Raw genomic sequence first — 13,054 nt, forward strand, 5'->3', positions numbered from 1 at the left:
GCAAATGTCGAGAAATAGAAATCTCACAAAGGGCATTTAAAAAAAATATCCAGATATTGTATGTGCGGTGTTGCGTGCGTGTGCCATTAAAAGATGAATATCGATTGTTGAAAGTGCCTAAAAAAATAAATAAATAAATAAATAAAAACATTAGGCCCATGCAGTCCTTAGCCGACTATACTGATCGATGCAATGTAGCATCCAAACGAGAGGAATTCAAAATCAAAGCCGTCGCTATGGCAACGCCCCTGCCAGATTCCACCAATCAATGGAGTCGGCCTGGGTTTGCGAGATGCGCCAGCGAAAGGCCGGCGTCCTACATAAAGCGTGCGGGACGGGAAGCCGGGCAGCGCACACGCACATACACACGCGAGGGGGCAACACACCTCTGTGCAAACAATACCGCAGTGAGAGGACTGTTCAGGAAGCGAGATGATGCCCTCCCATGATCTAGGCTTGCTTCTCAGGGTCTCTTGGGCCACCTTGATCTTCTTCAGCCACTTTCAAGCAGTTAGAGGAGGTAAGAGCTTTTTTTTATTTTTACTTAACTTTGCCTCTTTTCCCTAATATTCTGAATTATGGGATGTGCTGTGTTGCTCTTTGCCAGTCCAGCATTCCCCATCGTGTCAGCGGGTAGTAGGGCTTAGCCCCAAGGCAAAGGACTGATGGCTTGGTTGTCTATTCCACTCACGCTGCCCGCATCCAAGACACGAGAGTCCATTTGCTGGCTGGCTTTGTGCCCGCCCAACAATACATTAAGGAAGCTGAGGGGGGGAAAAAAAAAAGCTTCCCTTGAAGAAGAGGCCACATTCTATCGATTTTGACCACATGCATCCACATTGTTCTCAACTAAAAGTTCATCTTCAGGGTATGATTCTTAAGTCTGAAGGTGGACTATCATATTCTGTTCGAGTAAGATTGACTTTATGGCGCTTGTGGCAGAGCAGAGATACGTTGCGTTTGAGGAATTGTGAAATAAATGTGTCGCTATCAACTTCAAGGTTTCTCATTATTCAAGAAATTTGCCTTGAAGCAACGGACAGTTGCCTATATGAATACAAAAAGTGGCAGGCTGCCTTGTATTTTGGGCAATGTTTAATTAATGGTGACTTGTGATATACGAGTAAGGTTGAAAAATGTAGCAAATTCTAATCAAATCCCAATATAATAAAATGTAATTTCATTTAGTAGAATTTTGTGAAGTCTTTGTAGTGAACCCTAAACATAAAAAGACTGCAAGTCAAAGTGTTTAGTAAGATTACTTTCCTCAAAGTTGATAAACTGTCTTGTCTTCACCTTTATTATTTAGCTTACAAGACCAAAATATGTGTAATTAATCGGATATTGTTTATTTGAATAATACAGATCGATTTACTACTCGTGTTGGTTGAAAAAATTGAAAGAAGACTTTGAACAAATAATCACATATTAATTAAATCACAATCGTTATTGAAAGGGGTAGGGCATTGCAATATAGTTATTTTTCGAAACCATTCAGCCCTGGACATAAATGACCTGAGATATGAGCTCATTCGGCCATTTTTTTTTAATTTTATTTTATTTTTGCTTTGACTGGTAAGCTCAAACTTCATGAGTACTATATGTGGCAGTGAACTCAACTATAACAGTGAACACTTCTTCACAAAAGAAGCGTCAGTGGTTTCATGCTACTCCTAGTTTAGTCAGTACAAGTTTAATCTCAAAGTAGGTATACTGCACATAGTGTATTTAAAACAAGCACACAGCTTAGTCGTTAGTTTACTAACTTAATATTAATGCTATTGCTACACAAAATGGGAAATGCATAATAATTCTTTACACTAATCAGTCATATATTCTTTATCCTCTGTGAAGAGCTGAGGTGTGAAGGGCCTTTACCCGTTTGTCCGTCTCTTACTGCCCCCTGGTGGCCAATGCAGGCAGCAGCATAATGGTCATTTAATTGATGCAATTTGCAGAAAATACGGTTTCATTCTAGTTGTGTCATTAATGTGTGGTTTTGTTAAGCGCAATATTATAGAATGCTAATTTTATCAATAGGAAAAATGGTCTGTAATGTGGGAATGATGATTTGAGATACGAGGGATTTGAGTTACAAGTGTGGTCATGGATTGAATTGAACTCATCTCAAGACATCACTGTAATTCCTACTCATAGTTCAGTACATGCAGGGGAGTCTGACAAGATTTTTTTTTCCACCACTTGTTCCAATATTACTTGAAGCGGGTTCACATTTGTGTCCGGGTAACCTTCCTCGCTATATTTACCAAAAGATCTGATGCTTAATTTCTCTGAGCTGGCAAGCCCATATCTCTTGACAGAAACTATACTTACTCTGTAAAAACTCAACTTCATTCTTATGAAGTGTATTCGCTGATGTATTTTTGTACAAGCACTTTGTGTTGTTCGTGCCAGTGCATCTCCGGATCAAGTCACACTTCCACATTGCACCTTACCTATAACTCAATAGCGTGTATGAATTTGTATCTGGTCCCCTCACATATGGGATTTGCTATAATCTTTCAGTTTTATTTGCATTCTTTTACAAGTGTTCATCACATCAGTGTACAAATCTTTGAATTTCAGATGTACTTTATATGACCTTCATTGGTTGATTTTTACTTTAAATTGGTTGTTTTAAGATGACACATTCCTTTTTGAACAATGTAGATCACAACTTATCTGATCTTTTCTAGTAATGCTTGCAGTATCATGTTGTCGCACACAATTGTATGTTGTCAGTTCAACACACAAATAGTCATTTAATCCAACATTAAAGGGGGCATATGATGGAAAATGCTGTTTATGTAAGTATTTGTATGAAACATCGATGTGTCCACTCTCCAGAGTGTCTGTCCACTCATGTGTGAAATTAAACAAGCAAGTAAATGTTTTGTTTTCTACTTGCTGCTTTTGTTGTAATTATCCCAAGGTGGTTTTGCACCAGGGGTGGCTAGAGTAGCGAGCAGTAGCCAAGATTTGTATTTAAGAGTAGGCTACTATTACTTTAGAATAATATAGTTAAAACAAAAAATAAATTTGCAAATAATTACTTAAGTAAAACACTCAAGTACTGAGTAACTATAGAGTCACTTTATTACTTTTTTTTTTTTTTTTTTTTATTAAGACAGGGACAAATTGGCTAAAATAGGGAATAATCAAAATGAGAAAAATCAGTTATTGCCAGCATTATCGCTTTAACAAAAGCACTAATAAAGCTTAATAATAATAATAATAATAATAATAATAATAATACTAATAATAATAATAATAATAATAATAATAATAATGATAGGCGGCATGGTGTATGACTGGTTAGCACGTCTGCCTCACAGTTCTGAGGACTCGGGTTCGAGTCCAGGCTCCGGCCTTCCTGGGTGGAGTTTGCATGTACTCCCCGTGCCTGCATGGGTCTTCTACTCCGGTCTCCTCCCACATTCCAAAGACATGCATGGCAGGTTGATTGGGCGCTCCGAATTGTCCCTAGGTGTGCTTGTGAGTGTGGATGGTTGTTCGTCTCTGTGTGCCCTGCGATTGGCTGGCAACCAGTCCAGGGTGTCCCCTGCCTACTGCCCAGAGCCAGCTGAAATAGGTGCCAGCACCGCCGCGACCCTTGTAAGGAATAAGCGGTCAAGAAAATGGATAGATGGATAATAATAATAATAATAATAATAATAATAATAATAATAATAATGATAGGCGGCATGGTGTATGACTGGTTAGCACGTCTGCCTCACAGTTCTGAGGACTCGGGTTCGAGTCCAGGCTCCGGCCTTCCTGGGTGGAGTTTGCATGTTCTCCCCGTGCCTGCTCTACTCCGGTCTCCTCCCACATTCCAAAGACATGCATGGCAGGTTGATTGGGCGCTCCGAATTGTCCCTAGGTGTGCGTGTGAGTGTGGATGGTTGTTCGTCTCTGTGTGTCCTGCGATTGGCTGGCAACCAGTTCAGGGTGTCCCCCGCCTGCTGAGATAGGCTCCAGCACCCCCTGCGACCCTTGTCGCGCTAAAGAAAATGGATGGATGGATAATAATAACAACAATAATAATAATAATAGTAATAATAATAATAATAATAATAATAATAATAATAATAATAATCATAATAATAATAATAATAATAAATTAGGTCAAATCCAGCCACAAGAAATGACTTTGGTACTTTGTTTACCTGTGAAACAGCACAATTTCCGAGTGCAGTTTTTGTAGGCTGAAATGTGCACATTTTTTATGTAGACACAGATGACAGTGCATGACATAACTGTTCTTTTTTTGTAGTCTCTAATGTAAAAATACATTGAACCTGTGGCCAGGAGTGTCTAACTGTGAGTTGAATACTGTTCTTCCCTTTGCTTAACTTGCATAACTTCAAACACACACAAAATGTGAGTACATAATAACACAACTGTACCTAATGTATTCTCTTTTCTTGTTCTCTTCTGTGGGGTTAAGGGATGGACAATTGGCAGCTTAATGTCGCATCACTGCTGCCACCAACTGATAATGTTCTTCCACTCCAAGGAAGCCAATGTCAATTGGATAGATGCCACGGATTTCCGGGTTTCACACATCAGTGCGTTTCCCCCCGATTCAGTACTTAACGTAAAAATATTCATTAAAAAGTGCTATCAAATCATAATTACGCAACATAAATTGGCATTTTTTTTTTTCAGGGAAAGTTGAAATGATCCATTTCACAGAATAGCTGGTTAGTTTTTCATAAGCCTTGTGTTCCTTTAACCACTTACTCCTCACAAAGGTTGCAGGGGTGGGCTTTGGGCAGTAGGCGGGGAACACCCTGAACTGGTTGCCAGCCAATCGCAGGGAACACTGAGACGAACAACCAACCACACTCACAAACAGGCCTAGGGACAATTCACCAATTAACCTGCCCTGCATGTCTTTGGAATGTGGGAGGAGACCGGAGTACCCGGAGAAGACCCACGCAGGCGCAGGGAGAACATGCAAGAAGGCCGAAGCCTGGACTTGAGCTTACGTCCTCAGCACTGGGAGGCGAACGTGCTAACCAGTCATCAACCTGCACACGTCGCAAATAGGAAACGGAAACAAAGCTGATATGTGGAAACCCGGAAGTCGGAAGTCCCGCCTCCTCCGTGGGCCATACCCCAATGATGATGGCTGGATGTTGTGCTGCTGCCATCTAGTGGCAGGGGTCCAAAGCACGGTCATGTTGCTGTGGGTGCATTTCAGTGCAGTAGGGGGAGTAAAGAAGAGGTGAAATAATGCACGTGACAATACAAGATTTCCTGGTATTGAGCCAGGGAGTTTTTTTTTTTTAAATACATGTTTGCATTCATGTGTTTGTAAATAATGCATGAATCCTAATGACACAATTAAGGCACACTGCAGGAGGTGGTTAATTGGATGCTCAACCAATTTAAGATTATTTTCCCTTCAGTTGAGATTCACACTCATCAGGATGAGTAAAAGAAATGCTAAAATCACATTATTACATTATATATTATTTATTTTTGTAATGTGTGATATTAGTTAGCAATAGCATGTCTGCCTCACAGTTGAGGGGTTCCAGGTTTAAATCTTGTTGAGTTCCGTTTTCTCTGGTTTCCTCCTATTCTAACAAATTAATTCTATTTAGGACTCTGATTTGCTTCCATAGGTGTGAATGAGAATATGAGTGCCCGTCTATATGTGCCCTGTGATTGGCTGGTGATCAGACCAGGTTGTTATCAGTCTCTCGCCCAAAGTCAAATGGGACAGGCTTCAGCTCACCCATGACCCTATTGAGGACCAAAAATATATATATTTGATTCATTTTGCTCCCTGTTGACAATGATTGTCTTTGTGCTGCGACTAACACTTATGAAGCATCGCTAGTAGCCAAATGTGCACTTTTTTTTTTCTCATCAAAACCTTGTGGTCTCAAATTAGAGTTATTTTTTTATTTCTTGAAGATGTGGGAAAGCCCCTATGGCTGTAGATAAGATCTTTGCAGATGAATAAGACATATTTCAGGTCCACCATCTCTTCTCTTCTCTCTGTCCAGAGGCGCCAACTAGATAGAAAAACTGACTAAAGCATAGAACTCCTTAAAAAAAAAAAAAAAAAAAGTATACCTCTGAAAAGAAAGACGGCATAAATGGGGAAAAAATATTATCTGCACAAACAGGAACAAAGTATTTTTACTTGATTATTTTTTTCCACCACTTGTGTGTCGACAGCTCCCCTGAAGCTGGAGGCGCCCCCGGACATGGGGGCCACCGTCCTCAATCACTCCATGGGCCTGGTGCAGCGTATGGAGGGCCTGCTGGCAGCGGGCAACGGCAGCGACGTCACCCTCCGCGTGCACACCATCAACACGGACGAGGTGAAGGTGATCCAGGCCCACAGCCTGGTGCTCACCATGCAGAGCGACGTGTTCGAGGAGCTGCTGCTCAGCCGCAACGGCAGCACCGTGGTGCTGAGGGAGGCGCCCGACTGCGCCGCCGTCTTTGACAAGTTCATCAGGTGAGGAGGACTCAGCAAAAAACAAGATTCACAGACATAGGTGTGAATGTTTTTTTTTTTTTTGAGGAAGTGGATCATGAATTGACTTTTCTGCTGCTCGGAATAATGGCAGAGAGATTTTAATTGATGAACCCTGTGACACACTATGGTCCAGATTTACTAAGGTCCCAAATAGTGGATGTAAATTGCGTGCTCACTCACTCTCACAAAGTGTAAAAGTGACCACCGCACTTACAAGAGGGTTTTGCATTTTCGGTAGTGTTGATGATTTTCACCATGGAACATTAGCACAAAATAAAGTTTGAAGTGATGGAATTGGAAGACAATCACTAACTACATTAAAACTGTGCTTTGTTTGATTTAACTCATCCCGAGTGGCCATCCTGCATAACATTGCATTTAAAACTTGGGTTGGAACATCTGAAAAACTTCTCTTGCACAGACCATCACCAAACATATGATGCAGTGCACTGAAACAGTCCAAATGCAAGAAAGTCATTCAAAACATCCAAAATTGTATTCAGGAATAGACAATATGTTGCACTAATTTTGGTTCCTGTCATTTCAAAAATGCTAAAAACATCTGTTCTGCCTCTCATTTTGCCTGCACCTCCTCGTCATGTTTATGCACAGTGGTGCTGTTTGCAATTCAACTGAAAAAAGGTTTTTGCATATCTACACAGTAAATTCTGCATAGAGTAAATTGGACTCTATTTTGGGTGAAACCAATAGACTCAGTTTTAGAGTAATATTTACACTTGGAAAGGAGTAAAATAAAGAATTGGAAAAAAATAAAAGTGACTCAAGGTAGGCTTCCGGTTACGCACGGGATAACGTCATCACGATCACGATATTTTTTTTATGCATATTCGAAATAAAAACTCAAATCAAATCTCAGGTTTGACCAATCACAATGTGTGCTACATTCATCTGTTTGTATGATCAAATGCACTGAGTGGAAATTTAGCATATTTGGCATGGCCGCAATTCTGGCTTCGCCCTCCTAGTAGATTATCTTCCACGTTTGCAATTCGTGTCATGTCTGGGGTCACGCCAGGGTTAAGTATGGGTTCATGACCTGTTAAGTTGGGTTCGTGACGGTGAGGTCAAGTGTCTGTTATGTACTGATGTAACAAGTGTCTGTTTTGAACGAATGTAATTAGCATCTAGTTTCAACTGGTTTTAGGCTATGTGATGTTATGTGATGTCAAGGGCTATGTAATGTCAAGAATCATTAATCCCTTTACCTGGTCAACAGCCAATCAGATAATTCCATGTCAGTCCTGTTACCCACATGTCTAGCCACACCCAATCAGATCGATTCCTTGTCTGTATAAGCCTCCTGAGAAGTGTGTGTCTTTGTCGGATTATTACTTCTGTTACTACTGTCCTCTGTGCAACTCTCTTTGTTTCTCGCCTAGTCAAGTTTGTTCCACGCTTCTCGATGTGAATAAATAGTTAAAATATTATTTGTGTCTGCGCTTTGGGATCCAACCTCCAGCTCATGACAGAATAATCCGACCACATGGATCCCGCAGATTTAAATAAGATGTGCCATGCCCTAGACTCCCAAGGCCAATTGCTTGGACGTCAGGATCCAGCCTTGACTAGTCTGAGAGATCCGCTAAAGATTTTAGCCAACCAGTCAGCCTGTCCCAGCACCGATCCCCAATGCTGATAAATCAGACTCCGGGATGGGAACAGCCCTCTCGCAGCGTTCCCCAACCGACCAGAGGCTTCACCTCAGCTTCAAGTCCCCGAACCTCGTCTACCACGGCTTCAAGTCAAGTCAAGTCAAGTCAAGTCAGGTCCATCGTTATCAAGTCCAAGAACCTCGTCTGCTATAGCCTCAAGTCCAAGAACCATGTCCGCTGCGGCATCAAGTCAAGTCAAGTCAAGTCAAGTCAAGTCCATCTTTATCAAGCTCAAGTTCCCTCGTCTCTGCAGAGTTGCCGTCATCTCAAGTTCCCTCGTCTCGGCGGAGTTGCTGTCGTCTCAAGTCCCCTCCTCGCAGAGACTCTGCGCTTTGGGATCCAACCTCCAGCTCATGACAATTTGTGCCCATTTTCAAAAATAAGTTTGTATGTGCTTTTCCACTGTCTTTTTTTTTTTTTTTTTTTTAAACATTGCCTTGTATTTGAGGCTTGCAATCTAAAACAGGACAGTGTGGGCTTTTGGGTGACTCAGAAGGGAAAACGTCAGAGTGCTGTTTTCTCTCATTTTTCAATGTGTTTCTGTTCTTTCCGCAGGTACTTGTACTGCGGTGACGTGTCTGTGCGTCTGGACCAGGCTATTTCTCTGCACAAGCTGGCCAGCAAGTACCACGTGTGGAGCTTGCAGCAGGGCCTGACCCAGTACATGACCCAACACTTGTCGAGCGACTCCCCCACAGGCCATGTAGTTGGTTGGTACAACTACGCGCTGCAAACGGGCGACGTGGGCCTGAGGGACAGCTGCCTGCAGTATCTCTCGTGGAACCTGTCGTCGGTGTTGCAGAGTCAGGAATGGGGCTCCATCAGTGAGGAACTGCTCCTCTCCTTGCTCCAGCGCTCGGACCTCATCTTGCAGACGGAGCTGGAGCTCTACGAGGCCCTGGAGGCGTGGATCAACCAGAACCAGCCCGTCGGCAAGACAACGGAGACGGCCCTAAGATTGGTCCGCTACGGCATGATCCCCCCTCAGTATCTCTTCCGTCTCCAGAAGCAGTCCCCCCTCATGCAGAAGTATTACGAGTCCATCCGGGATCTCCTCTACCTGGCCTTCCAATTCCACTCGGCGTCACCCATCACTTTGGCCAAATACTTCGACGTCAACTGCAGCCTTTTCACGCCCCGCAACTACCTGTCCTCCTCCTGGGGCTCCCCTTGGATCATCAACAACCCGACGCGTGACGACCGCAGCTTCAGCTTCCAGACGCAGCTGGGCCCCAGCGGCCACGACTCCAGCAAGCGGGTGACGTGGAACTCACTCTTCTCCCCTCGCTGGCTCCCCCTGAGCGCCAGGTCCACCTACACGGAGATGGGAGCCATGCAGCCCACCCGCACCGACGGAGGCCGGCCGAGGATCATCGTCACGCCGGCCACGTCCAGTCCGGACTTTGCAGGGGTGAGCTTCCAGAAGACGGTGATCGTGATGGCCAGGCAGCAAGGCAAAGTGGTGGTCCGCCACGTCTACAACTTCCACCAAAGCACGGAGGAGGCGGGAGACTTCCTGGCGGGCGCGGACTTGCAGCGTCGCGTTTCCGAGTACCTGATCGACAGCTCCCTCTATCTGCACATTGTGATAAAACCGCTCTACCACACCTTGCTTGTTGCGAAGAAATAGTTGGCAACTGTGGGTGTCTGCCCTACACACACACACACACACACACACACACACACACACACACACACACACACACACACACACACACACACACACACACACACGCGCGCGCAGTTGTCCTCATATTGCAGCATACACACATTTTTCAATACTTTGTGCTGTAATAGTCTTCCAATTATTTACAAAATGTTTTATAGTATGTCATGCACATAACAAAAATCATTGTACTGTATTTGTTCAGGCAATGTGTAGTTTGTCAGTTTTTTCTTTTTCCTTGAATGTCTTCCTTTTATTGCTTAGAATTCGAATATAATCCCACACGACTGTAATTTTATTTCATAGCTAGTCAGGTATAGATGTTTAGTTCATAGAATATGAAATTACATTTAGATACATGATGATGGAAATACAAAGCCATTTGAGCATTCCTTTTTGTTCAGTAGTTTCTATTTATAATAATTGAGAATTTAATTGCAGCTTTAGTATTCCTCCCTATTTATTGTGACGTACATTTTAGCAATATTTAAATGAAGCTCCACCATTGGGAAAATCTGAGTAAAAGTCACAGATGGTTCAACATAATGAACAAAACGGAGTATTAGAAAAAAATATATAGTAGAGTTATTACAAAAAGTTGTGATGTTTCCAGAATAAAGTTGTTTCATCACCATAGAGTCCACACTTTCTACTTTTTTCTCATATTGGAAAAAATCAAAGTTGCAAGAATTGAGTTAAATATTTACTACAGTGAAAATATTAAAATGTTACTCCTGTTGTAATTTAATTACTGTTGTGAGGATTAAGGCACACATTTGTGATAGTCAAACTATGGACAACTTTATTCTTGTTATGAGAAAAAATATTTTAAGAAAAATGTATTAATATGTTGGGGGGAAATCTATAAGAGAATATCAGTCGTAATATGACAACTTTATTTTCGTTATACGACAAGAAAAAAAAGCTGTAATTTTACTGAATAAAGTAGTATTATTATGACAACAAAATCAAAATATTATGCATACATTATATTGCATGTACAATAATAAAATTGAATTGGGTTAGCAAGTAGAATATGTATGGAAGGAAAGACGTTAATACAACTTGAGTCTCATTTTGTTATAGCCAAAAGTTTTACTATTCCAAAAATAAAGTTGTACATGTTGTGAAAATTATGATGGAGTCAAAATATTACAACTGTATTGTCATTATGAGTCATAATGTTATGATCACTCTACTGAGACAGCCCTTGCTAAATTAATTATCTTCTCCTAGCAATGGACTCCAATACCTCGTCAATATTATTATTGCACGATCTTAGCGCTGCCTTTGATACCGTCAATCATAATATTTTACTAGAACGCCTCCAATCATGTATTGGCATTTCAGGCTTAGCACTTGCGTGTTCGTTCGTACCTCTCAGAGAGAACGCACCGTTGTAATCCATGGCAATGCGACCTCTGAGCTTATGTAATGTTACGTGTGGAGTCCCACAGGGGCCAGTACTTGGCCCTCTCTTGTTTAACATCTATATGCTTCCGCTTTGTGATATTATACATAAATATAACAAACTTTCACTGTTATGCTAACAATAATCTATATTTGCCTCGAGAAATAACAAACCCGCACAACTGCTGTAAACTGGAGACGTGCCTCGCCGACATTAAACAATGGATGTCGCTAAATGTTTTGCTCCTTAACCCCAATAAAACTGAGATGTTGGTTGTCGGACCCGCACGTCATCAGCATCTGTTTACATCTGTATTATTCTCTGGTCTTCCCATGACCAGTTTTAAAAGTCTGTACTTGGTAAAAAATGCTACAGCTATACTTTTGACGCAGATGAGAACGTTCGATCATCCATCCATCCATCCATTTTCTTGACCGCTTATTCCTCACAAGGGTTGCGGGGGCTGCTGGCGCCTATCTCAGCTGCCTCTGGACAGTAGGCGGGGGACACCCTGGACTGGTTGCCAACCAATCGCAGGGCACACAGAGACGACGTTCGATCATATTACCCCGATATTAGCCAACTTGCATTGGCTTCCGGTCCACTTGAGATGTGATTTCAAGGTTTGGTTACTTGCATCTAAAATATTACACGCCTTAGTGCGTTCCCATCTCATCGATTTCATAGTCCCGTACGTTTCGACACGAAACCTTTGTTCGCAACACTCTGATCTTTCGGTGATTCCAAAAGCCAAAAATAAGGGGTTTAAGAGCATTTTCGATTCGGGCTCAAGTGCTCTGGAATGCCCGACCCTCGGAGGTCAGAGCTGCTTCCTCTGTAGAAATGTTTAAATCGCGCCTTAAGTCTAATTTTTATACTCTTGCATTTGGCTGAATGATGTGGGCCTGGTGATTGCCGTTGTTTTCTTTTCCTCCCTTCTTCGCGGCCTGGAGGGGGAGTTTGGTGTCAATGACCAATTTTGATGCTGCTTTATAAGTTCTGTACTGGTTGACCGGGATGAGATGCGGGGCGGACCATCACCTTGGAGTTGCTGCCATGGAGATCGCTGCCTCGACCGGTTTGGATGAGGACCCACTTGCCTGATGACGTCTTCTTGCAGTGCTTCGACTTCTTACATGGACTTTCGCACTATTCTAGTAAATATTGTTTAGTATCACAAACTATGTAAATTGTTGCTCATTCGGCATCCATTGCAGCCTGGTCATCCTGGAAGGGGGATTACCATATTTGTGGCTCCTCCTCAAGGTTTCTTATTTTTCCCATAATGTTTTTTATTTTTTTTATTTTTATTTTTTAAGTTTTTCCTTGCCCTCTTGTGGTTCAGTCAGGGGATGTCGTGTATATTTGTCAACTGTGGGCATGTGAAGCCCTTTGAGACATTTTTATGATTAAGGTAACCTGAGAATAGCCAGATGGATATGCGCTTCACTCAAGTGAGTTCTCCACAATATCCATCTGGTACCTCTCCAAAGTAATTTGGTCGGGAAAGACGGGACATTCTGTACAATAATTCGAGCTGATTGGACGATGCGTTTGTTTTAACCAATCACGGCCATGGCTGAACATTTCATCTTCGTTCTTGCCGAAGGGGGAAAAAGCACGGACATCTTACCAGCTAGAAATGCACGAAGCGCCCCTCGCTGTTCAACATTCATCAAGGAAACAGTTGAGTAATTCTGCGAGAACAGAATTAATTGCAGAATTATTTGGTTCACTTTTTGCGTAAATCAACAGGAGCGGTACAATATGTATTCTCCGCCGTTTGTGAACTCACAAAT

The 13,054-nt window shown here is 42.3% G+C and overlaps 1 protein-coding gene across 1 annotated transcript; it reads left to right on the forward strand.

Moving 5' to 3' along the window:
• Window positions 1-336: 336 nt before the first annotated feature.
• Window positions 337-9,859, forward strand: btbd17b (BTB (POZ) domain containing 17b). Its single transcript, XM_077528461.1, has 3 exons — window positions 337-520; window positions 6,199-6,484; window positions 8,734-9,859. Exons 1-3 carry the CDS (start codon window positions 433-435, stop codon window positions 9,806-9,808), a joined length of 1,449 nt encoding a protein of 482 aa, XP_077384587.1. The 5' UTR covers window positions 337-432; the 3' UTR covers window positions 9,809-9,859.
• The last annotated feature ends 3,195 nt before the right edge of the window (window positions 9,860-13,054 follow it).

This window comes from Festucalex cinctus, chromosome 1 (assembly GCF_051991245.1).
Source record: "Festucalex cinctus isolate MCC-2025b chromosome 1, RoL_Fcin_1.0, whole genome shotgun sequence".
Lineage (NCBI taxonomy): Eukaryota > Metazoa > Chordata > Actinopteri > Syngnathiformes > Syngnathidae > Festucalex > Festucalex cinctus.